The sequence below is a fragment of the Macaca fascicularis genome, chromosome 19 (genome assembly GCF_037993035.2).
Source record: "Macaca fascicularis isolate 582-1 chromosome 19, T2T-MFA8v1.1".
Lineage (NCBI taxonomy): Eukaryota > Metazoa > Chordata > Mammalia > Primates > Cercopithecidae > Macaca > Macaca fascicularis.
Window position 1 is genome coordinate 4,772,576 of NC_088393.1, and position 27,711 is coordinate 4,800,286.

General features: G+C 60.4%; 1 protein-coding gene across 2 annotated transcripts; it reads right to left on the reverse strand.

Annotated features, from left to right (window-relative positions):
* Nucleotides 1–3,971: 3,971 nt before the first annotated feature.
* On the reverse strand, nt 3,972–23,030 carry ZBTB7A (zinc finger and BTB domain containing 7A). 2 transcript variants are annotated; one of them, XM_065535380.2, is made up of 3 exons: nt 22,813–23,030; nt 10,193–11,469; nt 3,972–4,564 (listed from the first exon to the last, which is right to left on the reverse strand). In XM_065535380.2, exons 2-3 carry the CDS (start codon nt 11,452–11,454, stop codon nt 4,072–4,074), a joined length of 1,755 nt encoding a protein of 584 aa, XP_065391452.1. In that variant the 5' UTR covers nt 11,455–11,469; nt 22,813–23,030; the 3' UTR covers nt 3,972–4,071. The 2 variants fall into 2 exon arrangements, with proteins under 2 accessions (XP_065391452.1, XP_065391451.1); XM_065535379.2 differs by lacking the exon at nt 22,813–23,030 and adding an exon at nt 21,554–21,617.
* Between the last annotated feature and the right edge of the window lie 4,681 nt (nt 23,031–27,711).

Sequence of the window (27,711 nt, forward strand, 5' to 3'; positions counted from 1 at the left end):
TAATGCGAGCTAGTCTTAACTCTGAGGTTGTAGCTCCTGGGGCACCCCCCAGCCTCCAGGCCCCTGACCCGTCCTGCGCCAGCCACCCACCCCCCCACCTCCGGGAAGGCTACTTCAACTTAAATAACTTTTTAAAATAAAACTGCAAATATAAATATCTTTCTTTCTCAAAAAATAGGATTTTTGCTTTTTTTTGTTGATTTTTAATATTTTTTTTTCTTCTGTTTTTCCTTTCATTCTCTCTGTCTCGCCTCCAACCACTCTGGCTGCCTGGACTGTCCCCGTCCAGGGAGGGGGCACCCTGAGGCCCCTGCCTCAGTGTCACCGCCTGTGAGATGACCGCTCCTGCCACGGCCCCGGGGACTGAATTGTGCAAAGGACCCCGTCCCCCACCTTCCCCGCTGCCGCCCACTTCCAGGGGAAGACCTTGGAAGAGGCTGGGGGACCCCCACTTGGAAGGAAGCAAAAAGACAGTGACAGGACTCCACAGCCACAATGGTGGGGGGTCTCCTGAGCGGACCACCCCGTGGGGGCGGACTTTGGTATCGCCCGCTCGAGTCTGGCTGGCTGCAGGCCCACACCCGTGCCAGGCTGGGCCTGCTCTGGCATTTTACATTCACTGGTTTATAATTTTTTTTTTTCCTTTTTAAAAACTTTTTTGCCTTTTTTTTTTGTTTTTTTTGTTTGTTTGTTTGTTTCCTTAATCTCAAAAGGCAGGGGGGCGTCGTGGGGCAGAGGCAGGTAGCAGCAACAGCTAGTAGCAGAGGTGCTTCTCTCTCTCTCCTGGGCCCGGCAGGCTGGGGGCCGCTGCAGACGGGGGCTCCGGCCTGGCCACCTCCCCGGCCCCCCGGGCGCCCCCACCTGAAGCCCCGCCCCCAGCCTGGACCTCACTCCCGCTCTCTTGCACACACGCACACACACGTCCACGCAACTTCACCATGAGAATGGAAATAACAATTTCGCATTGTTTTTCTTTTTTTTCTTTTTTTTTTTTTTTTGTACCAGGCAGTTAAAAAAAAAAAAAACACCCCAAAAAAAGAAAACACAAAAAAACCCCAAACAACCAAACAAAAAAGCTTTTAGCTGTGTCTTTTCTTATGGAGTCAACACGACCCTCCTCAAATATTTCATTATTTTTTGTTTGTTTGTTTCCTGAAACGCGAGAATTCAGCAGGTATCTTTGGCAACACTTTATCACGACCTTAATTTAAAGAATAAAAATAAAATCGATTCACGTCTATATACAGTATGTGATTGCGCGGAGTCTGGGGAGGGCGGGGCGGGGCTGGGCTGGGGGGTCCCGGCTCTGGGCCCATGCAGAGGCTGTGGCCCCCAGGACGGGCGGGCAGTTAAGGCAAAGTGGGCGGGCAGGACAGGCGAAGCTGAGTGCGGAGCTAGGAACGAGGGTTTAGTGCAATCCCCGAGGTCTGTGTAAGTGTCGCGGTGGGCCGCAGCCCTTGTTCCTACGGAAGTCCCAGACCCCCCAAGTCCGGTCGCCCCCACTGGCCAGGACGACAGCTGTGATTTTAGAGTTGGTTTTATTGCGAGGGGGTGCATGGATAGGGGAACGTGGAAAGAGGGGTCCCCGCTCAGGGGCCTCTCTGGGAGCTGGGGAGGGGTGTCCCTGGCCTGGGTGTTCAAGCTCCCTGCTCAGCCACGACAGATGGTTTTCTCTCCAGAACAGCTCGCCCTGTGACACTGGGGTGTGAACGCAGCCGGGGTGCTGTCACCCAGCCCCAGGGGAGAGGGGGGATCCTGAGACATTTGGAGGGGGCTGACAGGCTTAAGGGGGGGTGGGAAGGGAACCAAAACCATCCTGTAGAAACAACATGAAAATTGCCTTCTTAAAAAGCTTCCCTTTAAAAACGAAAGAAAAAGAGACGAGAAGATGTGTGTGTCACAGAGAAGGGGTATGGGGAGGTCGGGGGCAGGGAGACACCCCCCTTGGTCGGGCATTGACAAGAAGTCTCAGTGCAGTAGAGCGTCTATTTTCAGGGTCCCATGCTAGGCATTGCATATGCAAAAGGGGTGAGGGCATCCTGGCATCTGGCGACATCGTCTCCCCAACCCCGGCCCCTGTCCGTGGCCTGTGGCTCGGTCAACACCGGGCCTTATAGGAGCCAGAGGTTGGGGGGAGGCAGGTCCCAGCCCCCCTGGATTACAGTCAGTGCCTTTGAGTAAAAAGAGGGGTGCCTGGGGTGGGGAGGGGGGCGGTGGTTCTAAGGCCCTGGAGGTGGGGGGCCCCTGTCACCCACCTCTACAGGGCAGGCGCATCCAAGGTCCAGCTCCTTGGTGGCCATGTGGGAGGATAGGCGTGTTGGAGGATTGGGGGGTGCCGGTTGGGGATCGGGGTGCTCCGGCTGGAAGGCCCATCCCTGAGCTAGGGAGGAGGAAGGAGAGACCCCGTGGACAGACGGCCCTTTGTAGGTCTAGCGGGCACTAACACCTCTTCACGTCAGAACCAAAAAAGGGGACAGAAAGGGGGAGCGGGGGAAACAGCACAAACACCCCACAGTCCTGCCTTCAAGGCTGACGTCCGGGGGTGAAGCACAAACACCTCGGGGCGTCTCCCAGGTCCCCTGCGATGGCTTCCTCCTGAACCCCCCTTCTCGCTTTTTGGGGAACAGAAGTGGATTCTACGTTTGTGGTGGGTTTTTTTTTTTATTATTTTGTACAAAAATAAATCGACTTTTAGGAATTTCTTCTGCTCTCGCTCTCTCTCTCGCTCTCTCTCTCTCGCTCGCTTTTTTTTTTTTTTTTTTGTCTTTTCAACTTTTCATAGAAGTTGGTTGTAACTTGTAAACATGTTTTTAAATTAAGAATTAAGATAAAGTGTAGTACCCGTTCCGTTACAAAGTGCCAAGACTTCTAATGTGGTTGGTTGCCTTTTTTTTTCCTTCCTTTCGTTTTGTAAAATCTTTTTTTTTTTTTTTTTTTCTAGTTTGTTTTATTGCTTTTGTGACATTGGAATTTGTGGATTTTCTCTCTCTCCCCCTGTCCCTGCCATCACCAGACCCTGGGGTTCCTCTGATCATAACTCTGTTTATCCCACACTGTTGCCTGCTCCTCTGAGGAAAAGTATATTATTTATATATATATATATATCTCTATATATAAATTTTGTTTTTAAGGAGGAAAGAGAAAAAAAAATCAAAAAAGTGCTTTAAAAATTTGGGAGACGGGGCTCGGGGGAGAGGACGAAGACAGAAGTTTTGAATCTCCAAACGTGGGGGTCTAGGTGGACCGGGCTGGGGTGGGGGGCGCCCTGAGGGGTGGTCCCTGGGGGTCCCGCCGGTTGTAAGTGCCGTGAAGGAAGGCGGCGGGAGCCCCCCCAGGAGCCATCCTGGTGCCCCACCGGGAACCCCAGTCCGATCTCCTTTCTCCAGGCCTAGAAATAAATAGGTTTGTGTCTCAGTGGCCAGGAGATGTGGGGCGGGCAGGGGGCGGCAGGCAGGGTTGGAGGCAGGGAGGCCATTGGGGAGATGGAGAGGGAGACCCCTCCCTTAGTAAGTGCCCTGAGGAAGGAGGGTACGGATCGGGGACGGGGGCCCATTTTAACGTCCGCTCAGAGCAGACAGAAATCATTTAAGGTCTTGTCTGAAAGACTCATAGAAACCAGCGAGGGGAGGAAATTAAAAGCCCACCCCAGTAACCCCCCCAGCCCCCCCACGTCTACCCTCACCCCAGCCCAGGGCCTCGGATCGGGCCCCAGGCCCCATGCCGGGTGCCCAGGGGGCTGTGCGGGGTCTCGGATTCCTTGTGTCCTACAAAAAACCCCAAACCAAGCCCCGAAACCCAGCGATGGGGTGGTGGGGGGGAAGGGGAGCCAGGGAGGGCCGGGGCCCCTGTGGAGGGAGAAAAACGTCAGAAAGGAGGGAAATCTGAGAAAGCGCTACCCTAGATTCTGTGACGCGTCATATATATATATCTGTATATATATATATAGATATAGATATCTGTATATAGATAGATTTTCTTTTTTTGTGTTTTTGGGGGGGTGGTAGGTGATTTTTTTTCTCTCTCTCTGTCTCTCTCTCTCTCTCTCGGGTTTCTGTTTTCTCTTTTTGGTTTTTAGGCGAGTCCGGCTGTGAAGTTACCGTCGGTGGCGGCCCCGGGGCCACCTCCGCTGTCACCTCCTCCACCGGCGCCCGCTACATTCAACCGGCCCAAGCCGTCGGGGCTGGCCACGTCCTCGTCCTCGTCCTCGTCCTTAAAGTGCTTCTCCTGGCCGTTGCGCCGGGCGTCGGGGGAGCTGGGCTGGGCGGGGGCGCCGGGGGTCGCGGTGGCCCCCGGGCTGGGGTCGGGCCCCCCGCCCCGGACGCGGGGCTTGCGGCCGCGGCGCGAGGGGACGCCGTTGCAGCCGTCTTTCTTGAGGTGTCTGTGCAGGTGGTCGGAGCGGACGAAGGTCTTGCAGCAGCTGTCGCACTGGTAGGGGCGCAGGCCCGTGTGCACGCGCATGTGGTTCTTCAGGTCGTAGTTGTGGGCAAAGGCGGCGCCGCACTGCTGGCACAGGTACGGCTTCTCGCCCGTGTGCTTCCGCATGTGCACCTTCAGCTTGTCCTGCCTGTGGACGGGGCACGGGGCGGGCACGGTCAGCGGGGCCGGGGACCCCCGATCCCCGCCCAGGGACCCACACGGACGCGCGGCAGGCCCCGGACCGCCCTGGCAGAACACGGACCGTGCACCAGAGGTTTCGGCGCCCCGATGGGGACGGTCCCTCGAAAAACGGAACGAATGGGGGCGACTTCGCATTCTGAACATCTGAAGAGGGGCTCGGACCCCGCGTGCTGTGCGGCCTTGGGAAAATGCTAAGCCTCTCTGAACCCCGTTTCCTTTCCTTTTTTAACTTTTTAAGAGACAGGGTCTAGGCCAGGCATGGTGGCTCACGCCTGTAATCCCAGCACTTTGGGAGGCTGAGGAAGACGGATCACTTGAGGCCAGGAGTTTGAGACCAGCCTGATCAACATGGTGAAACCCTGTCTCCACTAAAAAAAAAAAAAAAAAAAAAAAAAAATTAGCCGGGCATGGTGCCAGGCACCTGTAATCCCAGCTATTAGGAAGGCTGAGGCAGGAGGATCACTTGAACCTGGGAGGTGGAGGTTGCAGCAGTAAGAGCAAAACTCCGTCTCAAAAAAAAAATTTTGCCAGGCGTGGTGGCGCAGGCCTATAATCCCAGCTACTTGGGAAGTGGAGGTTGCAGTGAGCCAAGATCATGCCACTGCCTTCCAGCCTCAGTGACAGAACGAGACTGTCTCCAAAAAAAAAAAAAAAAAAAAAAAGAGAGACAGGGTCTGGCTTTGTCCCCCAGGCTGGAGGGCAGTGGCGTGATCACGGTTCCCTGAAGCCTCGAACTCCTGGGCTCAAGCCAACATATATATATATATATATATATATGTAAGTTTGAGAGATGCGGGTCGAGCTATGTTGCCCAGGCTAATCTCAAACTCCTGGGCTCAAGCGATCCTCTCGCCTCGGCCTCCCAAAGCTCTGGGATTACAGGTGTGAGCCACCGTGCCCGTCCTGAGCCCCCTTCCCTACGTCAGAAGGAGACAGTGGGCTTCTGCCACTCCATCCTGCCCCTACCCCTGAGGTAGGACGAGGCCAGCCAGTGCCTGGTGCCTTCATTCATGCCCCAGACCTTTGCCGAGTGCCTGCTGAGGGCCAGGCCCTGTTCCAGGTGCTGAAAATACCGCAGGGAACAAGACAGGCGATTATCCCTGCCCTCTTGAGGCTGGCGGTGGCCGAGGTGTTTGGTGACAGATAGGGTGACCAACTGTTCTGGTTTTAGCACTGAAAGTCCTGCATCCTGGGAAACCCCTCTGTCTGGGACAAAGTGGGGCAGTTGGTCACCCTAGTAACCGAGTCCCCACCCCATGGCACCCAGGACCGCCCACTCTCCCCTCACTTCAGTGTCACTCCCCTATCTGGGCTCCACCCTGACATGCAAAGCGTAAGCTACCCGGGAGCCTTTGCAGGTGCTGTTCCCACTGTCCGGGGCACTTTCTTTTATCCTCCTGGATCTTCACAGTCAAATTTGGGCTCAAATTTGGCCTCCTTCCCCAGCCCTGTCTCTATCCTCCTGCCATCATCATCTGACTCTTGTTTTTTTTTGTTGTTGTTTTGTTTTTTGAGATTAAGTCTCGCTCTATCTTCCAGGCTGGAGCGCAGTGGCATGATCTCGGCTCACTGCAACCTCCGTCTCTCGGGTTCAAGCAATTCTCTTGCCTAGCCGGGATTACAGGCGCCTGCCACCACACCTGGCTCATTTTTGTATTTTTAGTAGAGATGGGGTTTCACCATGTTGGCCGGGCTGGTCTCGAACTTCTGACCTCAGGTGATCCACCTGCCTTGGCCTCCCAAAATGCTGGGATCACAGGCGTGCACCACCACACCTGGCTGATTTTTGTATTTTTAATAGAGACAGGATTTTCACCATGTTGGCTGGGTTGGTCTTGAACTCCTGACCTCAAGTGATCCGCTTGCCATGGCTTCTCAAAGTGCTGGGATTACAGGCGTGAGCCCCCACACCTGGCTAGTCTATCTTGCTTCTATTGATTTCCTTATTTCTCCTGTCTTCCTGATTGGACCATGAGCCCTGAGATAGCAGGGGTTGGGTGTGACTCGAGGGCCCCTCCCTACCCATCTCGCCCCACAGGGGCAGTGTGAACCCAGCTCAGCCTGGCGCCTTTAGCCTACAAAGGCAGTCACCATATCAGCCCTGGGGTGCCTGTGGCCTAGGTGGCTCCTGAACCCTTGGAATGTGGCCACTCTGAACTGATGTGTGCTGGAAGTGCAAAAGGCACCCCAGCTTTTGAAGACTTGATATGCAAAAGGTGATGTAAAATTGCTCACTGAGGATCTTGCATATTGACTACACATGGAAATGCATCTACTGGGTAAGGTAAAATGTTTCAAGTCACTTTCACCAACTCCCTTTGACTTTTTTTTGAACGGGGTTGTCAGAAAATGTTAAAATATGTAGGTGGCTTGCTGGCTGGGCGTGGTGTCTCAGGCCTGTAACCCCAGCACTTTGGGAGGCTGAGGCAGGCAGATCATCTGAGGTCAGGAGTTTGAGACCAGCCTGGCCAACATGGTGAAACCCCCGTCTCTACTAAAAACACAAAAAAAAATTAGCCGGGCATGGTGGTGGTGGGCGCCTGTAATCCCAGCTACTTGGGAGGATGAGGCAGGAGAATCGCTTGTACCTGGGAGGTGGAGGTTGCAGTGAGCTGAGATCGCGCCACTGCACTCCAGCCTGTGCGACAGAGCAAGACTCACCTCAAAAAAAAAAAAAAAAAGTAGGTGTCTTGCCTATTCCCATTGCATGATGCCAATCCATAATAATAAAGTGTACTCCTTCCTGGGATCCAGAGGGCAGGAGGGAGCCCTGGGTCTTAAGAGCCCTGGCTAGAATCTGACCTGTTCCTTGCTGCTGCCTATTGTGCTCCACATCTGAGCTACTTTGGATTTCTTCCTTGTCACACTCAACAGACTGAGGACTTCTTTAGTGTGGGGACTGGCAAACTCCTATTCATCCCTCAAAGCCCTACCTTGAATGCCCCTCTATCTTTCCTAATTCCCAAAGACCTGGCTCCCCTCTGGGTTCCTCCAGCCCTAAGTCCTTCCCTCTGGGACCAGCTACAGAGGTGGTGTCCCTAACTTTAACCCCTCCTTGGCTCTGTTGCCCTGAGGGTCAAGGCCTGGCCCTTTGCAACCAGATCCCTACCTTATCTCTAGCCTTGCTGCCCCACTGAAGCCAACAGCACATGGTAACTTGCTAACAGAACCCTGGCCTAACCAGGTCTGTTACCAACCTCCAGGCCTCTGGTTTACTGATCACCTTCTGCAGAGCCCACGGAGAGGTCTCCAGGCTGCGCTGCCTAGATCTGGCCCAGGGCCGGGGTCACAGAGGGGACGGCAGCCATAGGTTTTTCTAGAATTGTGCAGAGACTCCCCAGATGAGCCTGGGAGGCCCAGAGAGAGGAAGGGACTTGCCTGGGGCTGCACAGCAGGCTAGAGGGCCACACAGAGGTGGGGTGGGGGCGGAGGTATCCCTAGTTTCATCACCCCGAGCCCCAGTCTGGGTAATTATAGCCCCGGCCACCACAGGCCCCACTTACTCAACGCCCTGCTGTGACTCAGAGGGGCCTCGGGCTCCCAGGCTTTTGGAGGGTGGGGGTGCTGGTGCCCTGGGGAGGGGGGATCCGGGCACGGGGTGGTGGGGGAAAAGAGGAAGCAGGTGGGTCTAAATTGGGGTGGAAGAGGCCTCAACAATTGTCCCTCTCTAAGCCTCAGTTTCCCTGACTGAGGGGATCAGCCCTAGGTCGGGTGGGATAGCCAGCAGTGCCCGAGTCAGAATGAAACCAGGTCTGTGGCCTGTGGCCTGTGGCCAGGGAGGCAGGATGGGGGCCATCACCTTCGCTCAGCCCGGTCCCCTCTGCAGACCCCGGTTCTCTGCACCCCACCAAGCTGCTCTTCCTGAGCTCAGAGACGAACCCACAGTGAACCCTGCCTGGAGGAAGAGGCGCCCCCCAAGACCTCCAGTACCCCAACCTCACCAAGGAGGAGTAAGCCACCAGCTACACTGCCTGCCTCCCAAAGTGCCCTTTGCCCCCTGCCTGGCACTCCTGGGCGCCGGAGTCCAGGCCGCACCCTCCTCTCCTGGCCTGCTGGGGAGGGGGCCGGGGTGCTGGGGAGGGGTCAGTCCCAGTTCCTGTCCCTACGGGGTGCGGCTGGGAAGCTGGGACAATGGCCTCTTTCTTCAGCCTCGGTGGGCGTGGCTGGGGGAACCCCAGGGCGGGCGGGGGGCAGGGGGTGGTGCTGAGTCACCCGGCCTGGCCAGGTCCCTGCCTGTCAGCCCCCTGCCCCCACCGCTACAGCCATGGGGATCTACGAGGCCTAGCCAGCCACCTCTGGACTCCTGAGACCAAATCGCAAACTGCCCCGACCTGGCCTTGAACTCCTGCTGTTTAGGGACCAAGCCCCGTGGCTCCCACAGGGGCACGGAGATCTTCCAAGCTGAGCTGGCCTCAGGGCCTCTGCACTGACTGTTCCCTCTGCCTGGAACGCCCTTTCCTACAGCTCCTTCGGGTTCCAGCAAGGCCTGTCCCCGGCGCCTAGAACAGGCCTGGCACCAGCAGATGCTTCATAAATGTTGGCTGATTGAAGCAAATTACCCAGGCTCACGGGAAACTCAGAAACCGCTCAACAGCCTGGGCTCTCCCTCCCTGAGCCTGAGGTTCTGTCACCCTCTCCCAAAGCAGAAACAGAAAAACATCCAAAAGTGCAGAAGAGAAGAATCAGCCCTCCAGGGAGGAAGAGCGACTGTACCTTCCCGAGACCTCCCGCAGCTCAACCCTGTCCGGCACGCTTTGCATATGACCTGGCTGTCATCTTATGTCTGGCCTGCGCTGTCACCCACCGGGATGTCCACACACAAGGGCAGGGCCTAGTCTAGGTTGTTCTTAACAGGCACGTGGGTTAGGGAAGCAGTGGCTTTGGGCCCAAGAGGTGGGGTGTGTCTGTGTGCATGTGTGTGCATGTATGTCTGTGGGTGCATGTTTGCAATGTCTGCACATATGTGTATGTCTGTGCATGTACATGTCTGTGTGCATGTGCCTGCGTGCATGTTTCTGTGTGCATGTCTATCCGTGTGCGTGTCTGTGTGCACGTGTGTGCATGTGCGTCTGTATGTGCATGTGTATGTGGTGTGCATGTGTCTGCATGTGTCTGTGTAGCATGTGTGTGCGCATGTGCATCTGTGCATGTGCACGTGTAGTGCGTGTGCGTCTGTATGCATGTCCAAGTGGCATGCATGTGTGTGCATGTGCGTGTACATGTCTGTGCATGTGCGTGTGTGCGTCTGGGTGTGTGGATGTGTACCTGGCATGCATGTGTGAGTCTGTGTGCGTGTCTGCGTGTGCACGTGTCTGTGTGTATGTGGCACGCATGTGTCTGTGTACGAGTCTGTGTGCATGTGCATATATGCATCTGCACGTCTGCGTGTCTTGTGTGTGCGTCTGTGTACGTGGCACGCATGTGTGTGTGTATGTGTCTGTGTGCATGTGCGTGTGTCCGTGCGTCTGCGTGCAAGTGTGCGTGCGGTGCAGGGAGAGAGGCGCGGAGGGGCCTGCGAGTGGCCGATGCCGGGGCAGGGAGCAGGGCGGCGCCACCCCCGCGGCGGGCAGCTCACCTGGTGAAGCGGACCTTGCAGATGTTGCACTCGTAGGGCTTCTCGCCCGTGTGGGTGCGGATGTGCCGCGGCAGCTTGCCGGCGCCCTGGATGACCTTCTCGCAGATGGGGCACTTCTGGAAGGCCTTGGCTCGGATCTTCTTCTCCACCTTCTGCGACCAGGCCGGGTAGACGTCGCCGTCGTGGGCGCCGCTGAAGTACTTCAGGTAGTAGTCCATGACGCCCTTGTCGTCGGCCCGCGACTCGTCGTCGCTGTCCCCCGCCGCGGCCCCCGCCCGGCCCACCGAGGACATCATCTGCTGCAGCAGCGTGCTGGCCGCCAGCCCGTCCACGTCGGGCCCGTCCCCGTCCTCGCCCTCGGCCGCTCCCGACAGGAAGCCCGGAGAGTCGCCCGGCTCGGGGGCCGCCTCCGACAGCGACGCGGCCTCCTCCTCTCCGCCCCGGCCGTAGTGGCCGTTCTGCGTGGCGGCCGGCGGGGCCACCGGCGGCGGAAACAGACCCCCGGTGGGGGCGTCCTCATCCCGCTCCGGCCACAGACCCGGGTTGCTGTCGCCCTCCTCCCCGTCCCCCGTCGGGGGTCGCTCGGCCGGGGGGCCCGGCCCATAGAAGTCTAAGCCGTTGCAGTCGCCCGCGGCCACGGCGGCCACGGCAGCGGCCACGGCCTCCTTGGTGGCATCCAGGTCATCATCGGACGCCCCGAAGGCGGACCACGGGAAGCTGGCGGCGGCGGCGGCGGCCGCGGGGGGCAGGCTGTTCATGGGGTTGCTCTGGAAGAACTCGAGGTACTCCTTGGCGCGGAGGAGGTTGCGCTGATCAATTTGATCTACAAGGTCCAGCTGCCCGGCGTCGGCGCCCGCGTCGGCCGCCAGGATCTGCCGGTCCAGGAGGTCGGCGCACACGTGGCTCACGGCGGGGATCTCCAGCAGGCGGGCGGCACTGAGGATGTCACCCACGTTGGCCGTGCTGACGGTGAGCGTGGCCGTGTAGGCGAAGTCCATGAGCGCGGTGAGCGCCTCGGCGCTGACGAAGTCGATCTCGTACACGTTCTGCTGGTCCACCACCGCGCCCGACGTGAACAGCTTCTTGAAGTACTGGCTGCAGGCGGCCAGCACCGAGCGGTGCGTGGGGAACTCGCGGCCCTCCACCAGGATCACCACGTCGCACAGCAGGCCCTGCGTCCGCTGCTCGTTCAGCCCACTCAGGATGTCGCTGCTGTGGTCGGGGAACGGGATCCCGATGGGGCCGTCCACGCCGCCGGCCATCTTCCGCGCCGAGACCTGCAGCAGTGGGGAGGAAGAGGGTGCTCGTGAGTCGGGGTGCGGGGGTTCCTGTGCCCACTGACGAGGGCCCGAGGCCCTTGAGAAGCAGCGCTCCACCCTGCTTCCCCAGCCTCGATTCCCACCTGCACGTGAAGGCGGTCAGATGTCACGCCTTTCCAGCCCAAGCTTCCCCAGCTGTGCACCAAAGCGATACATGTCCTGCCTCCAGCCTCTTTTCTTTTTTGGTGTGTCTTTAGTAGAGAAGAGCTTTCATCATGTCGGCCAGGCTGTTCTCAAAACCCTGGTCTCGGCCTGGCGCGGTGGCTCACGCCTGTAATTCCAGCACTTTGGGAGGCCGAGGCGGGCGAATCATGAGGTCAGGAGATCAAGACCATCCTGGCTAACACACTGTAACCCTGTCTCTACTAAAAAATACACAAAATTAGCCGGGTATGGTGGCGGGGGCCTGTAGTCCCAGCTACTGGGAGGATGAGGCAGGAGAATGGCATGAACCAGTGAGATCGCACCACTGCACTCCAGCCTGGGCGACAGAGTGAGACTCCCTCTCAAGAAAAACAAAACAAAACAAAACAAAAAACCCTGGCCTCAAATATCCAACCGCCCCTGCCTCCCAAGGTGCTAAGATTACAGGCATGAGTCACTGCACCCGGCCAAGACTCAGTTCTCCATCTGTGCATGAGGATAGCCAGATGTCCTGGCTCCCCAGCCTCAGTTTACCCAGCTGTTCCCAAGGGCAGTCAAATGTCCTATTCTCTAGCCTCAGTTTCCCCAGATGTGCATGAGAATGGTCGGATATCCTGCCTCCCCCAGCCTGTCTCCCCAGCTGTGCACAAAAGCAATCAGATGTCCTGTCCCCAGCCTCAGTTTCCCCAGCTATACAGGAAGGCGATCAGGTGTCCCACTCCCGGCCTGTTTCCCATCTGTACACGAAGGCGGCCAGATGTCCTGCCTCCAGCCTCAATTTCCCCAGCTGTGCATGAGGACAGTCAGGTGTCCTGCCCCCCACCAGCCTCAGTTTCCCCAGCTGTGCCCAAGAGCAGTCAGATGCCCTGTTCTGTCTCATCAGCGTGAGATTATGCCGGCAAAACCCACACTGGGCGCTTAAGTGTCACAGGCACACTGGCACCACCCCTCCCAGGACGACCCCCGGGAATGCCTGTTGAAAGGGGACTTTGAGGCCGGGCTCGGTGCTCACACCTGTAATTCCAGCATTTTTGGGAGGGTGAGGTGGGCAGATCACTTGAGGTCAGGAGTTCAAGACCAGCGACCAGCCTGGCCAACATGGTGAAACCCTGTCTCTAATAAAAATACAAAAATTAGGCTGGGTGAAGTGGCTCACACCTGTAATCCCAGCACTTTGGGAGGCCGATGCGGGCGGATCACCAGGTCAGGAGATCAAGACCATCCTGGCTAACACAGTGAAACCCCATCTCTACTAAAAATACAAAAATAGATGGACATGGTGGCACACGCCTGTAATCCCAGCTACTCAGGAGGCTGAGGCGGGAGAATCGCTTGAACCCGGGAGATGGAGGTTGCAGTAAGCCGAGACTGCACCACTGCACTCCTGCCTGGGCCACAGAGTGAGACTCCATCTTAAAAAAAAAAAAATCAGCTAGGCATGGTGGCGCATGCCTGTAATGCCAGCTACTCGAGTAGGAGGCTGAGGCAGAAGAATCACTTGAACCCGGGAGGCGGAGGTTGCGGTGAGCCTGGATGGAGCCACTGCACTCCAGCCTGGACAACAGAGCAAGACTCCATCTCAAAAAAATAAATAAATAAATTTAAAAAAAAAAAAAAAGGGCTGGGCGCTGTGGCTCACACCTGTAATCCCAGCACTTTGTGAGGCCAAGGTGGGCAGATCACGTAAGGTCGGGAGTTCAAGACCAGCCTGACCAACATGGTGAAACCTCGTCTCTACTAAAAATACAAAATTAGCCGGGCGTGGTGGCGCATGCCTGTAATTCCAGCTACTCGGGAGGCTGAGGCAGGAGAATCGCTTGAACCTGGGAGGCCGAGGTTGCGCCATTGTACTCCAGCCTGGACAACAAGAGCAAAACTCCTTCTTGGATAAATAAACAAATAAATAAATAAGGAAAGGGCACTCCGAGGTGCTACAGGAGCACACAGTAGGTGCTTGAAAAAAGTGCCCTGATTTGAGCCATTTTCCTGTTGGTCTGAGCATGGGCTTCGGCCGATACAGAGGGGAGGCCACGCAGTGACCTTTACAAAACACCTACTTTGGCCGGGCGCGGCAGTTCACGCTTGTGATCCTAGCACTTTGAGGGGCCAAGGCGGGTGGATCACAAGCTCAAGAGATGGAGACCATCCTGGGCAATATGGTGAAACCCCATCTCTAACAAAAAATTAGCAGGGCGTGGTGGCTCACGCCTATAGTCCCAACTATAGGGAGGCTGAGGCAGGAGAATCACTTGAACCCAGGAGGTGAAGGCTGCAGTGAGCCACCTAGATTGTGCCACAGCACTCCAGTCTAGTGACAGAGCAAGACTCCATCTCAAAAAAAAAAAAAAAACCAACAACAACAACAACACATAACACGTACTTCCCGCCGGTTCCGCCCAAACCCCACCAGCAACACCCACTCCATCATGGGCTGAGGCCACTTGCCCGAGGCCCCACCATGAGGCCACAGTTGCATCTGAACTCAAACCGGGGGTGGACCTAAGAGCCGACCCCTTGGCCTCCCCAGCCCTGCCTCCTGCCTCCTGGTGGGGCCTGGTCCTTTTCAGGGGGCTCTGAGTCAGCAGGAAGGGGTGTGGCAGCCCAGGCACAGGGACCCAGTGCCGAAACCCAGAAGAGGTCAAGGCCATCGTGGGTGTGCCCCGTCCGGGCAGGGCCAGTGACTCTGCAGGCTAAACCCCTTCCTGCCCCTCAGATCCCCCAGCATAGGGCTCAGCCCTAGCTGTGAGTAACAGAGAGCGGGCTGTAGCCCGGGAAGAGCAGGGAGCTGGGGGAACCCCTAGCCACCTCCTGCCTGCCCACAGGCCCATCTGGCAGCCCCTCCTCAACTCTCAGCCGCCCCAGCTGAGCTGTTCAGTCCCAGGCAAGGCCTTGGCCCTCTCTGGGCCTCAGTCTCCCTATCTGTCAAATGGGCAGAGGTTTCGGGCAGTGCCGGGCCCTGGGGGGACTGTGTCTGTCCCACCCCTTTCTCCCCCTCCCTTTTTTCCGCCTTCCCCTCGGCTGTGACTCATCCACCCACTCAGAGCTTGTGCAACCCTCTGGCCCCTGTCCCCACCCCTCCGCCCTCTCCTGGGAGCCCCCGGCTGCCCCGAGTCACCCAGCACAGCTCACATTCCTCCAGGCCGGCCGGTGGCTCTCGGGCCAGAGCCTCTGGGCAAGGCCCCTGGGGAGAGGGCCTGAGCTGGGCCTTTCACAGCCTCCTCCAGGCCACCGGACCCTCCTGTCCCCCAGCCCGGCAGCCGAGGCAGGCTCTGACACTGACGAGCTTGAGCCAGGCCCCACGAGGGAGGCACAGTGTCGGTCCAGCCGGACCCAAAGCCCGGGGCCCTCAGCGCCGGGCCTGAGCTGCCGGGCGACACAGAGGCCTTTGTGAGCTTGCTCAGTGCCACCACGCTCCCCAGGCCCCTCCACCCGCCTTCCTTCCCTCCTTCCAGCCTCGGCCCAGGGCCCAGCTGCTCAGCGCCCCCGTCCACTCCGAGGCCTGTGGTGGGGCGGTGGGCTCAGATGTGGCTGCTGGGAGCAGGGAGGGCAGGAGGGGGGCGACCCCACCCAAGGCTCGGTCCTAGGAAGCCTCTGAGGAGCCCCCTTTGGTGGTGTCCACCCCCTGCCACCATCTGCCGTCTGGCCCCGGGCCGCGGGGAGTGCGCGAGCAGATGGAGCTCCGGATCAGACGGGCCCGGGCCCTCCTGCCCACCCCTGCATGGGGCAGACCTCTGACCCAGGCCACCAACGCCCCAAGATGGCCACCCCGGGCCTGCTGGGCTGCTCTTCCCCTCAGGTGACCAAGGCCCCCGCTCTGGAGTGGCTGGGAGCTATCTTTCCTGGGTCCTGGAGGATGGGCCCAAAATAATCCAGGTGGCTGAGTCACCTCCGGGAGACCCCACCGGTGTGAAGATTCCATCTCCAGGTTGGGTCCGGGGGTCCCAGTCTCTGCCCTCTCCAGCCTGGGACCCTGTCTTGGGTCCCTATTCCCCCCCTAAATATCACTGAGGCCCTCCCTCGAAGCAGTCAGGCCCCCGGTGATGTCAGCCAAGGAAAGCTCCCACGAGAGGACCGTGGCCACGTTTTACAGATGAGAACGCCGGGGCCCAGAGAGGCCTGCAGCCTAAGGGTGCCTGGCAGGGCTGACTCCCTGGGGCTGGGGGCCAGAAAATGATGGAGGGGCTGGCCCCCCACCCACTCAGGGCAAGGCCCTGCCCTCACCCTGGAAACTAAATTCACTCTGAGACAACTGACCCACACCCTCACTCAAGGAACACAAGCCACCTGCTGGCCACGCCCTGCGCCACTGCCCCCACCTGGGCCTCCTGGAGACCTCCCCTAAGGAAAAGGCCGAAGAGCCTCCCTCCGAGGCGAGAAAGGGGGAGGCCGGGCCCAGGCAGGGCACCCTCGGGGGCGCTGCAAAGTCTTGGCAGTAGAAAGTCCCCAAGTGCTGAAGCCCCACTGTGCGCCCGACACACGGTACACGCCTCCGGAGGCGGTGGTTTCGTTCCCCTCCTCCGGGAAGCCCCAGCCCCACGCCAGCCAGGTTCCCACCCCTGCCGGCCAGGGTCCCCTGGGCTCGGCCCACACCCACCCGGGGCCCCATCTTTCATCACAACTCCTCCCCCGCGCTGGCCTCCGTGGGATTTCCGGGGCTGCTCGGTGCTGACTCGGCGGCCGAGGGGCAGGCCCTGGCAGGCCCCTCCTGGGCTGGAGGTGGGGCGCCCTCCTCCCGCTGGGCCACTCCCAGGGAGGGCGGCGCACAGTAGGGGCGCAGCAAACTGCTGGATAAACCAGAGATAGCCCACGCCCGGCCCGCCCAGCTGGCTGCAGGGCCTACTCAGAACTAGGGGGCGGTGCAGCCTACCAGTCCCACCTCCCATCTAACCTAAGGGTCACTTGCTGTAGCGTCTGTCAAGAGCCACGGCACCCAGGCCGCATTTTGGCCTCCTCTGTGCTCCCAAACTAACTGGGCACCTTCCCTTCGTCTTCCCAGGTCCCTGAGAGGCTCAGAGAGGTGAGGTGGCCCAGTCGAGGTCACACAGCAGCCCTCTGACCTGGGCGGCTGCCACTCCCAGCTCTGCTGGGGATGTGCCGTGAGCTCGGAAGCTCCCTGACATGGCTCAGGCAGTAGCAGGTGTCGCCCAGGAAGGACACCGGCATCCCGAGAAGGGCGCCCCAGCACAGGGAGCATCAGGAACGGAGGCCTGGAGGTGGGCGACCGGGGAAGGGGGACCGGCTGAGACGAGGCTGCATCGCTAGTGCAGGGTGTGGGAGCCAGGGGCCTCCCCAAGGTCACATGACAAGGTGAGGGCTGGGCAGGTAACTGCCACCCGCCACCTTCCCCAAGGCCACTTCCTGGAGCAGGGGGCCGTCTAATGAGGGGCTCAGGGCCCCCACCCAACCCCCTGCCCAGGGAGAGCAGAGAACGAGGCCAAAGGGACCTCTCACCCCTTCTACGTGCTGCACAGAGCAGCTCGGGTTCAAGCCTCAGCTCCCCCACCTCCACGCTGTGTGACCTTGGGCAAGATGCGAGACCTCTCTGAGCCTCCGTCTCCTGGGGGACGTGACAGTGGAAAGGGGCCCCCCACTGTGGTCAGGGTCCCCGCTCACATCCATTCAGCAAACTTAGCCCAGGGACCTACTGCGCGCCAGAGCCAGTCCCCAAAACACATCGCCAGGCCGTTCACCGCCCCTCACGGATGGGAACTTTGCTCCTGAATGCTATTCCGGGAATTCAGTCCCCTCCTCACCTACCAAGGGAGTGAGTGGTGGGGTCTGAGGAGGAAGCTGGAAGGGGAAACCAGGCCCAGAGAGGGTGGGCGGCCAGCCCAAGGTCACATTGCAAGCCTGGTGTGCAGGTGCGGCTGCCAGGCCCGCACCCGGCAGCCCCCGCCCCCTCCCCGCCCAGAGGCCTGTGTTGCAAGGTTAGTCCCGACGGGTAACCCCGCCCTGACCTGGTGCCAAGCCCCGCCTGGCCCAGTCCTCGGCCTGGGTTTAATGGGACAGGAATGCAGTGTCCCGATCGGGGGGCACCAACGGCCTGGGGTGGCTGCCAGCTGCCAGCCCGCCCCCTGCCCGCCTGCCCTCGCCCGCAAGCCTCCCTCTGGGCCAGACATGGAGCAAACAGGCCCTCGGCCATTTTACGTGTCCATTTATTGCCCTAAATGGGGAGGGGCTTCCTGCCCGGGACTTAAAGGGCCAGAGGCAGGAAGGCGGCGGGGCCCAGTGGGAAGTGTGACGGCGGGGATGGGGGCAGCGATGAGGAGGCCAGAGGGATCCTATCTGACGCCCAACTCATGGGTGGGACTGAGGCCCACCCTGTTCCCACAATCTGAGGTGTCATGGGCCAGGAAGCCCAGACTGCAGCCTGAGCCCAGGTTCCAAGAGAAACTTCACAACTTGACAGTGGAGGGGCTGAGCTTCCCGTCACTGGGGGCAAGCAAGGCCAGACTCTCGGAAGCCCATCCTCGTCCACCCTGCCATCAGCCCAGGCTGCACCTGCTTAGCCGAGATGCCTGTGAGAGGCCGGGGTGACCTCTCTCTCCCTCCCCTGAGGGAGGCCTGCTTGTCACCTGGAGATACCTGCCCCACCCCCACCCTCTCCTGAGCAGGTGGAAGGCTCAGCCCGGGAGGCCAGCGGCCTGCAGAATCCGGCCGGATCCTTCTCTCAGGCATCCTGATAGGTGGGATGGGCCTTGTTTTCCAGTCAAACCAGAAAGGCGTGGGTGGCGACACTTCCACTGAGTGGCCGTCCACAGCCTGCTGGGGGGACAGATGGAGGGGCTGGTCCTTTGGCCACGCTCCTCCCGAGCGCCGGATTCTCTGAGGGGCACCTTCTGCGCTTTGGGGCTCTGGACTCGGCGCTTGGGGCCCAAGGGCCAGAGCTGCTCCTCCCAGCAGCTGGGGGAGGCTGGGCCTCAATAATCGCCCCAGAGATCCACGGTATGCGCCGGCGCCCACAGTGCTGGAAGGCAGGATCTGTGTCTGTGCCCCATTTTGCAGATGGGGAATGGGATCAGAGAGGGGGAGCAGCTTGGCGAGGGTCACACAGCAGAACTGGAATTTGAGGCTGTCCATCTGGCTCCGGCCTGCCTGACTAGTCCTCCCACAGCTCCTTCCATACCCTTTCCTGGCCTCCGGATACCAGCAGGAGATGAAATCCCCCTACCCTGGGGGCTAAGAGGAAGGACGGCTTATTCTCATACCCTCAGAGTCGCCTTGTAAGGGAGCCCGGGGCAGGGCTGGAGTCCAGCTGACATGGGCCGCACAGGGAGGGGCCTCTGCCCCTGCAGCTTTCAAGACAGCTCCCCACAGGCCTGACACAGTGCACAGCAGTCGCTCAACAAACATTCCCAAGGCCCCAGTGAGGGAACCCTCTAGGGCTGACAACCATCTCCCCACTGTCCCGATGGGAAGACTGAGGCTGGCAGAGGGGGAGTGACTGCCCGGGGTGGGCCCAAGGGCTGGGCCGGGATTGGACCATGCTCACCCCCACCCAAGCTCGTTCCTCTGGTCCTTGTTGCCCAGGGCTACTGCAGGGCGGTTTATGGGCTGGCAGGTGACAGGTGGGGGTGCAGGTGTCTCACTCAGCTCTGACCCACACCCCACACTCAGGTCTCTGGCATGCCCTGAGCTGACCTGGGAGTTTCCACCACGGAGGAGAAAAGACAACAAGGGTGACTTTGCAGGCACCAGCTGGGGGACCCTCCTCAGTCCCATGCACACAGTACACCCCGGCTGCAGGGGTCACGGGGCTCGTCCAATGTCGCAGAGCAAGCGTGCCGGCATTTCAACCCAAGGAGCCCTCCTTGGAGCATCTGGGCTGCAGAGGGCCGGCTCTGGTGAGGTGACCTCGGTCTCCTCTGGTCGTAAAACCCAGAGCCCTGCTCGGCAGGATTGGAGAGGGGCCTCATACGCACGTGCGCCAGCAAGGGCCTGCCTGGTGAGGCAGGGAGGCGAGAGGGCTGTGGCTCGTGCTGTGTGACCTTGGGAGCCATGCTGGCCCTCTCTGAGCCTCAATGTCATCTTCGGACACAGGGTTTAATAAGCCTGTGTCGGTGACGCTCCATTTGCAGGCAGGTGCCTGCAGTTGAGCCTCTACTGCCAACCTCTGGCCCTGCTCAAAGACAGGTGGGCAGGCGCCCCTCGGTGGAGCCGGCGCCCCTCAGCCACCACACGGCGGGAGGAGACTTTGGACAGGCCCCGAGCTGGAAGGATGGTGCACAGGGGGCAGCTCTGACTCCACCTGAGTGACCTTGGGCCGCTCTCTGCTTCCCCTTACACCTCAGTCTCCCCTGCCCAGCACCAGCACCTGCTCCGAGGCTTGATCTAACCTCCGGAGTTTCCAAGCTTACATGCGACCTCCCCTCCTGGCCTCAGTTTCCTCCTCCTATGGCAACGGGGATCTGCCACCAGGTGGACCCAGCTATAGGTCAGAGGGACTCAAGGAAAGAAAAGAAACAAACAAACAACAACAACAAAAAACCCAGCAGGGACTGTGATCACCCCAGGAACCTTCCCCACCAGGCCCCAGACTGGGCTCTGCCTCGGCCGGCCGGGCCTCAGTCTCCCGCACAGAGCAAAGGACTCATCCACCGCCTGCGGCCGCCCGCGGGCCTCTGCCGATGCGTGGCTGCCCGCCCGGGCCCGGGTGCTGACTGGCCGCCACGCAGCCAATCGGAACTGAATAATAAATACCCCCCGGACCGACCCACGGATTAAAATGTCAGTGTCCCGGTTGGCTCTTCTTTCCTTCCTTAGACTTCGCTTTTCCAGCGACCGGCTCCTGCCCCCCCTTCTCCCCCAGGCTCTGTCTCCACAGCGATGGCTGGTGGTAAACAGAGGCCCCGGCCTCGCCGATAGGTGCTCTCGGGGCCCCATGGGGGGTGGCCCTCGGGGACAAACGCCCCCGGCCTGAAGCCCTCAGGCTCCCGCAGCAGCAGGGCTGGGCCTAGGCCTGGCCTGGCCTGGGCCCCTGCCCCAGCCTGGCCTCCCCGGGACCTCTCCCAGACCAGCTTGCCAATAGGAAGTGATCGGCCGGTGGTGGGGAGGCACCCCCCAGTGTGGGAGCGGCACGCTCAGGGTTACGCCCTGGTCCAGTTCTGGGGTTGGGGCGGGGGGGCTGACACGGAATCCCGACGCCCTCTCCGGAGGCAGCTGGCAGGGAGGTGGGGGGGCCCAACGAGCTCGCCACCCATGGGTGAGCCAGGTGGGTGCCGCGGGTGGCAGGGGCACCAGCACCTCTGTGACTTCCGCCGCCTGGCTAGGGGGGAGAGGAATTGCTGCCTCCCCCCGCCTCGCCGCCAACTCCTGGCTGCATTTCGCCAACATTTAGTGGGCGCCGACTGGGTGCCCGGGCCCGGGTGGACAGCACCCTCCCGCCGCGGCCCACCGTGCGCCCCCGCCAGCCAGCCCGGGCAGCGCCTCCCAGAACCCGCAGAGGCCCGGGCCCTGGGGGGGGCACCCGCTCCTGCGCTCGGCGCAGCCCCCGGCCAGGCTCCCAGGCCCAGGGGGACTGGGTCTCCCGCCCGGGAGGTAGGGAGCGGGAGGGAGGGGGCCGGATCCCACCAGCTCCCCCCTCCCCTGCCCGGGCTCAGGCTTCGCACGTGGTGGTGGCGTCAAGGGGAAGGGGGGGGGGTCCGGGCCAGAGGAGACGGGGTCACGCGCTTTGGGGGCGCGGACGGCGGGGACTGGGGTGCTCTCTCCGCCCCCTCCCACGGGTTGGAGCCGGACGGCCGTCCAGGCAGGGCGAGGGGCCAGGCCGGGCCCCCCACCCGAGGCTGAGTCAGGCCCGGGCGGGGGCAGGAAGAGGCCCCCTCCCCCGCCCTGGCCGCAGCGCGCGGCCCCCACCCGGCCCGCGGGCCCCCGCTGCCTCGCCCGCGCGGGGGGCTCCTACCTCCTTCCCGGGGCAGCGGCGAGGGGGCCCGGCCCCGGCGGCGGCGGTGGCGGCGGCTGCGGCTGGGCTGGCTCCCTCCGAGGGGCCGGGAGGCGGCAGTGAGCCTGGCCCCGCGCCACCCCCCGCCGCCGGCGGCCAATCCCCACCCGGGCTGGGGGGAGGGCGATGCAAATTACCCCGGATCTGGGTCCGCCCGCCCGCCTCCCCCACGCCCGGGCCCGGCCTGCGCTAGGCCGCGCATCCCCGGGCTCGCCTGCACCGCGCGGCCGCCCGGGCCGCCGCCCTCCCCGGGGAGCGCGGGGAGCGCGGGGAGGGTGACCCCCCCCACGGGCGGGGGGCCGAGGGGAGGGGGGCTGGGGACGGTTACACAACCAGGCGGGGAGGGGCCCCGGGGCGGGGAGGGGGCCGGCCCGCGGGCCGCGCAGCCGGAAGCCGGGACCGCCACCGGCCCCCGGCGAGGGGAGCCCGGCTCCAGGCCCCGCCCCCGGGCCGGCTGGCCCCGCCCCAGCGCCGCGCCGCGCGATCGGCCCTCGCCCATTGGCTCTCCGGCCCGCCGCTCACCGCCCCTCCTCCGCACCGCCCCTACCCGCGGGCCGCGGCGGGCTGCCGGCGCGGGGCATCCTGGGACTTGTAGTCCAAGCCGCTTGCCACCTGCCGGCTGCAAACGGCCGGGGGACTACGACGCCCAGAGGTCCCCGCGGCCCCGCCCGCCCACCCGAACACCCCACCCCTTCCCCCTCCTTTCCAAAGCCCCCCTCCCTGTTTTTTCAGCCCCCTCCCCCCCATCCCCCATGGAGCTCAATCCTGGCCAACTCCAACGTATGCACGCAGCACCGAATAGGCCCCCGGGGGCGAGGGCGCCCCTCGTCTTCAGCTGGAAACTTAGCAGGCGACGCGCCCCCCTATCTCCCCACGCCGGCTCCCCCCACCCTCAATGCAGCCCTGCTTCCCCTCCCCCGCTCCCCGCGCGCCTGGGAGCCCCGAAAAGCCATGCACCCGGGTTGGGGGGGGGCTGGCGCACAAGCCCATGCACTTAGCCCCCAATCTCCCCTTCCCGGGTGGCGCCCCCTCCCCGCGCTCGGGATCCAGGGCGCCTCCAGCCTCCGGGCAGCTGCCAACCACCCCCTCCTCTGAAACTTGGGGGAACGTCCCCGGCCCCCCGGATCTCCCCTTCCCGAGGGGGCAGCGGTGGGCGCAGCGACCCCCGCTCGTCCCCGCCCTGCACTCCGTGCCGGGGGCCGCGCTGGGCGCTGACTTACCTCGCGGGGCCGGGCCGGGGCGCGCGGGGCCGGGGCCCGGAGTTGGGACTGGGCTCCCTCGGCCGCTCGCCTCCGGGGTCCGCGGCGCTTGCTCTGCCCGCGTCGCGCTGCCCTGGTCGCTCCCTCGCGCGGCGGCGGCGGCGTCACTGCCCCTACAGTAACTGTACAGTACAGCCAAAGCCCCGTATGATGCTCGCGACTCCCTTCCTGGTTTCTCCGAGGGCAAGAGGGGTCCTCCCTTGTCTTAAAGGTGCCGCAGCCGCCGGCCCCCCCACGCCCAGCCCGCCCCCCCCAGCCCGGCCTCGGAGGCCAGAACAGGCTCGGCAGGTCCCCTCTTGCCACGTCTCTGCCCTCCCGTGGGGCTTCGCCCGCTGCGCCGGGGAGACCGGGCTGTTATTAGGTTTTGTCAAGTGGGGGGGGGTCCGGCCCGCCCCGGCGCGCCCCCCCGCCTCTGACCTCTCCGCCCCGCCGCGCGGCGCCGTGCCAGCTTGCCAGCTTATCTGGCCCCAGAGCTCCCCGGGGCGCGGGGGGAGCGGGCCCCCCGGGGTGGAGGGGGGGTGGGGGCCTCCAGATAAACAGGCCCCCAGCCTCTGCGCAGGGGCGGGGTGCGGGGGGGCGCGGGCTGTGCCCCCGACGCCCGGGGCGTGGCAGGATGGCAGCGGGGGCGGGGAGCGCGGTGCGCACAGCGAGGAGCGACGCGGGCGTGTGGGTCGCGCGGCCCGGGCTGCCGGGGGTGGGTGGGGGGCGAGGCGGTGGACGCCCCCCCGCAGGCCAGATGCTGGGCCTCCCCGGGCCTCAGTGCGACTTGCCGCGCCGGGGACCCCGGGGGGTGGCTTTGCCAAGGACGGCTCGGGTCCGCGGGGCTCCCGGGTCCCTAAATGAAACCACCAACCTGCCCTCCCGCGATTATATAAAGGAGTCGCCTCCACCCCGCTGCGCTAGGGGCGTCAGCGGGGGAAGGGGTTGGCGAGGGGCGGGGAGGGCGGTTGTTTTCCCGGCTTCGCGAGTTCCCCCACCCGGCTGCGGGCCGCGGGGCGGGACGGGGACCGGACCCTGGACGCCTGGGCCCGCGCGGGTCGCTCCTTGGCACAAGGGGGTCTGCATGGCTCGCGAGGGGCGGAGGTGGGAAGTGGGGAGGCGTTGGCCCAGCTCTTTTTTTTTTTTCTCCTGTCCGTTTCTCCCACTTCCTCCCCGGTCGTGGGAGAGGTCCGGCGGGGGACGGGGAAGGGGGAGGAGGGCACGAGTGGCGAGAACGTCCTGGCCCGGCCCGGGGAGGGCTGGCTGGTGCGACCAGGCGCCTGGGGGGCTCCGGGACTCAGTTTCCCCTTCCTCATTCCTCTGGACCGGGAGTGCTGACAGCTGCTTTAGCTGCCGTTTACTGAGCACTTATCCAGTGGGTGACCCTGTTCCGGTGCTCACTGTGCCTTCATTCTAACCTAATTCCAGGGTCATTATTATGTTTTATTATTATTTGTCATTCTTAGTACCAACACCACCTGACAGCGGGAACTACCACCGGCCTGGGTGTAGTGTACCCAGCCTGTCCTCTGACTTCAAAGCCTCTCCTGCGAGAGACACAGTTTATAGCTTCTTCGCACAATTTATTAAAAGCGCCTTTCAACACCCAACCGGGTTGAATTGGCTTTTGTAATAATCTGGCTACGAGGGGAAACCCGGGAGGGCCCCCCGGAGGGGAAGTGGACTGTCTCAGGACTCGCAGCCTGAAACCAGCCGAGTAGGTGGGAAGGGACCCAGGGAGGGGTCGCGTGGATCTAGAGCGAGGGTGTCACCCAGGGACTTTGCTCCAAGGACCCTGCCTTGGATACAAGCCCTTCTTCCTTCAACCACCAGCCATCAGCCTCGGGACCAGGAGGCCACGCTGAAGCACGAGTCTTACCAGATCCCACTGTTGTGTTTGGATTTCTGCAAATGATGCCCGGCCTTTTTTTTTTTTTTTTTTTTTTTAAGGCAGACTTGCTCTGTTGCCCAGCCTGGAGTGCAATGGCACGATCTTGGCTCACTGCAACCTCCGCCTCCCCGGTTCAAGCAATTCCCCTGCCTCAGCCTCCTGAGTAGCTGGGATTACAGGCACCTGCCACCACGCCCAGCTAATTTTTTTTTTTTTTTTTTTTTTTTTGTATTTTTAGTAGAGACAGGGTTTTGCCATGTTGGCCAGCCTGGTGTCCAACTCCTGACTTCAGGCAATCCACCTGCCTTGGCCTCCCAAAGTGCTGGGATTACAGGTGTGGGCCACCGTGCCTGGCCTTTTTTTTTTTTTTTAATAGAGATTTGGTGGGGCGGGGGGGTCTTGCTATGTTTCCCAGGTCTCAAACTCCTGGGCTTCAGTGATCCTCCCACCTGAGCCTCCCACAGTGCTGAGATGACAGTCATGAACCATCGTGCCAGCGAGACGCCCAGGCTCTAAGCTCTACATGGTATAACCTCCCCCACACCAGGAGCAGCAGGTGACTCAGTTTCCCCTCCTGTACCGCCAGCCTCAGATCCGATTCTGCAGGAAAAGGATAGAGAATGCCCTACACAGATTCTCCATGGTGAGAAGCTGACTCAGAAGGGACAGGGACTTCTCTGTAAGACAGGCATTTACCCTAATCCTCATCGCAGCCCTGAGAAAAAGCAGAGAGCACAATTTCCATCATACCGTTGATGGAATTGAGGCCCAGAGATGGACAAGGAGCAAGGATGTTAAATCCAGCATTCACGTGTCTCTGGACACTGCCGGGGGACTGAAGGGAGGTCCTTCAGTAAGTGCCAGGATGTGGCACACCCCAAACCACGCCCCCCACCCCTGTCATGAAAACAGAACGAAGGGGACCCAAAGCTTCCTCCTGACCTCTGCCCTTCACTTCCTTTTTCCTCCCCCAACCAAAAAAAAGAAAAAAAAAAACCGAGTTGATACTATTTGAAAACTTAATAAAGTATAAAAGATTGATTTGCTGTGTGATCTTGGGAAGGTTGCTTAACCTCTCTGATCCTTAGACTTCTTTGGAGAGAAGAATCAATGCAACTTCCTAGGGTTGTGACAAGGGAGAAATGAGACGGTGCATGGAACGCTGAGACAGCACAACCCCTGCACCAGGGAGGTCTTCAATACATGATAGGTGTGATTATATTATTAATGTTTGGGCCACGCCTATTATTTTTGTCTCTGTGTAGCCAGGGGTTTTCTGTTGGTTTGTTTGTGAGATGGAGTTTCACTCTCATTGCCCAGGCTGGAGTGTAATGGCACAATCTTGGCTTATCACAGCCTCTACCTCCGAGGTTCAAGCGATTTTCCTGCCTCAGCCTCCTGAGTAGCTGGGATTACAGGCTTGTGCCACTATGCCCAGCTTTTTTTTTTTTTTTTTTTTTTTTGAGACGAAATCTCTCTCTATTGCCCAGACTGGAGCGCAATGGCGCGATCTGGGCCCACTGCAACTTCCGCCTCCTGGGTTCAAGCGATTCTCCTGCCTCGGCCTCCTGAGTAGCTGGGATTACAGGCGCGCACCACCAAGCCCAGCTAAGTTTAAATTTTTAGTAGAGACAGGGTTTCACCATGTGGGCAAGGCTAGTCTCAAACTCCTGACCTCGTGATCCGCCCGCCTTGGCCTCCCAAAATGCTGGGATTACAGGCATAAGCCATTGTGCCCGGCCTCTAATTTTGTATTTTTAGTAGAGACGGGATTTCTCCATGTTATTCAGGCTGGTCTTGAACTCCCGACCTCAGGTGATCTGCCTGCCTTGGCCTCCCAAAGTGCTGGGATTACAGGCATGAGCCACTGCACCCGGCCATAGCCAGGGTTATTATCCTTGGTGGATAGACGTAGACAGGGGACCAGGGAGGAGGAGTAACTTATCAAAGACACATAGGGAGTGATTGGGGGGACTTGAATTTCAGTTCTGTTGACTAGACTTTGCTGTGAAGCCTGTAATATTTTATTTTATTTTTATTTAGTTATTTATTTTGATACGGAGTCTCACTCTGTTGCCCAGGCTGGAGTGCAGTGCCACAATCTCAGTTCACTGCAACCTCCACCTCCTGGGTTCAAGCAATTCTTGCGCCTCAGCCTCCAAGTAGCTGGGACTACAGGTGCATGCCACCATGCACAGCTAATTTTTGTATTTTTACTAGAGACGGAGTTTCACCATATTGGCCAGGCTGGTCTCAAATTCCTGACCTCATGATCCACCCACCTTGGCCTCCCAAAGTGCTGGGATTACAGGCATGAGCCACGGTGCCTGGCCCCATCTCCATTTTTAAAAAATAAACGAATAATAATAATAATGAAATAGAATGTTTATAACAGCATAATTCACAACAGTCAAAAGGTGGAAACAATTCCAGTGTCCATTGGTATTTTTCTTTTCTTTTTTTTGTTGTTTTTTTGAGACAGAGTCTCCTGTGTCGCCCAGGCTGGAGTGCAGTGAGTGGCACAATCTCAGCTCACTGCAACCTCCACCTCCCAGGTTCAAGCGATTCTCCTGCCTCAGCCTCCCAAGTAGCTGAGATTACAAGCACCTGCCACTACGCCTGGCTAATTTTTGTATTTTTTAGTAGAGACAGGGTTTCACCATGTTGGCCAGGCTGGTCTCGAACTCCTGACCTCAGGTGATCCACCCACCTCAGCTTCCCTAAGTGCTAGGATTACAGGCATGAGCCACTGTGCCCAGCTTTCATTATTAGGTCAATGGATAAACACAGCATAGGGCCGGGCGCGGTGGCTCAAGCCTGTAATCCCAGCACTTTGGGAGGCCGAGACGGGCGGATCACAAGGTCAGGAGATCGAGACCATCCTGGCTAACACGGTGAAACCCCGTCTCTACTAAAAACACAAAAAATTAGCCGGGCGAGGTGGCGGCGCCTGTGGTCCCAGCTACTCGGGAGGCTGAGGCAGGAGAATG

Excerpts from the sequence above, each read along its gene's own strand:
- ZBTB7A (XM_065535380.2), bottom strand. The coding sequence starts at position 11,454 with ATGGCCGGCGGCGTGGACGGCCCCATCGGGATCCCGTTCCCCGACCAC. Across the intron at positions 4,565-10,192 it reads TGCAAGGTCCGCTTCACCAG|GCAGGACAAGCTGAAGGTGC; the intron begins GTGAGCTGCCCG and ends CCCCGTCCACAG.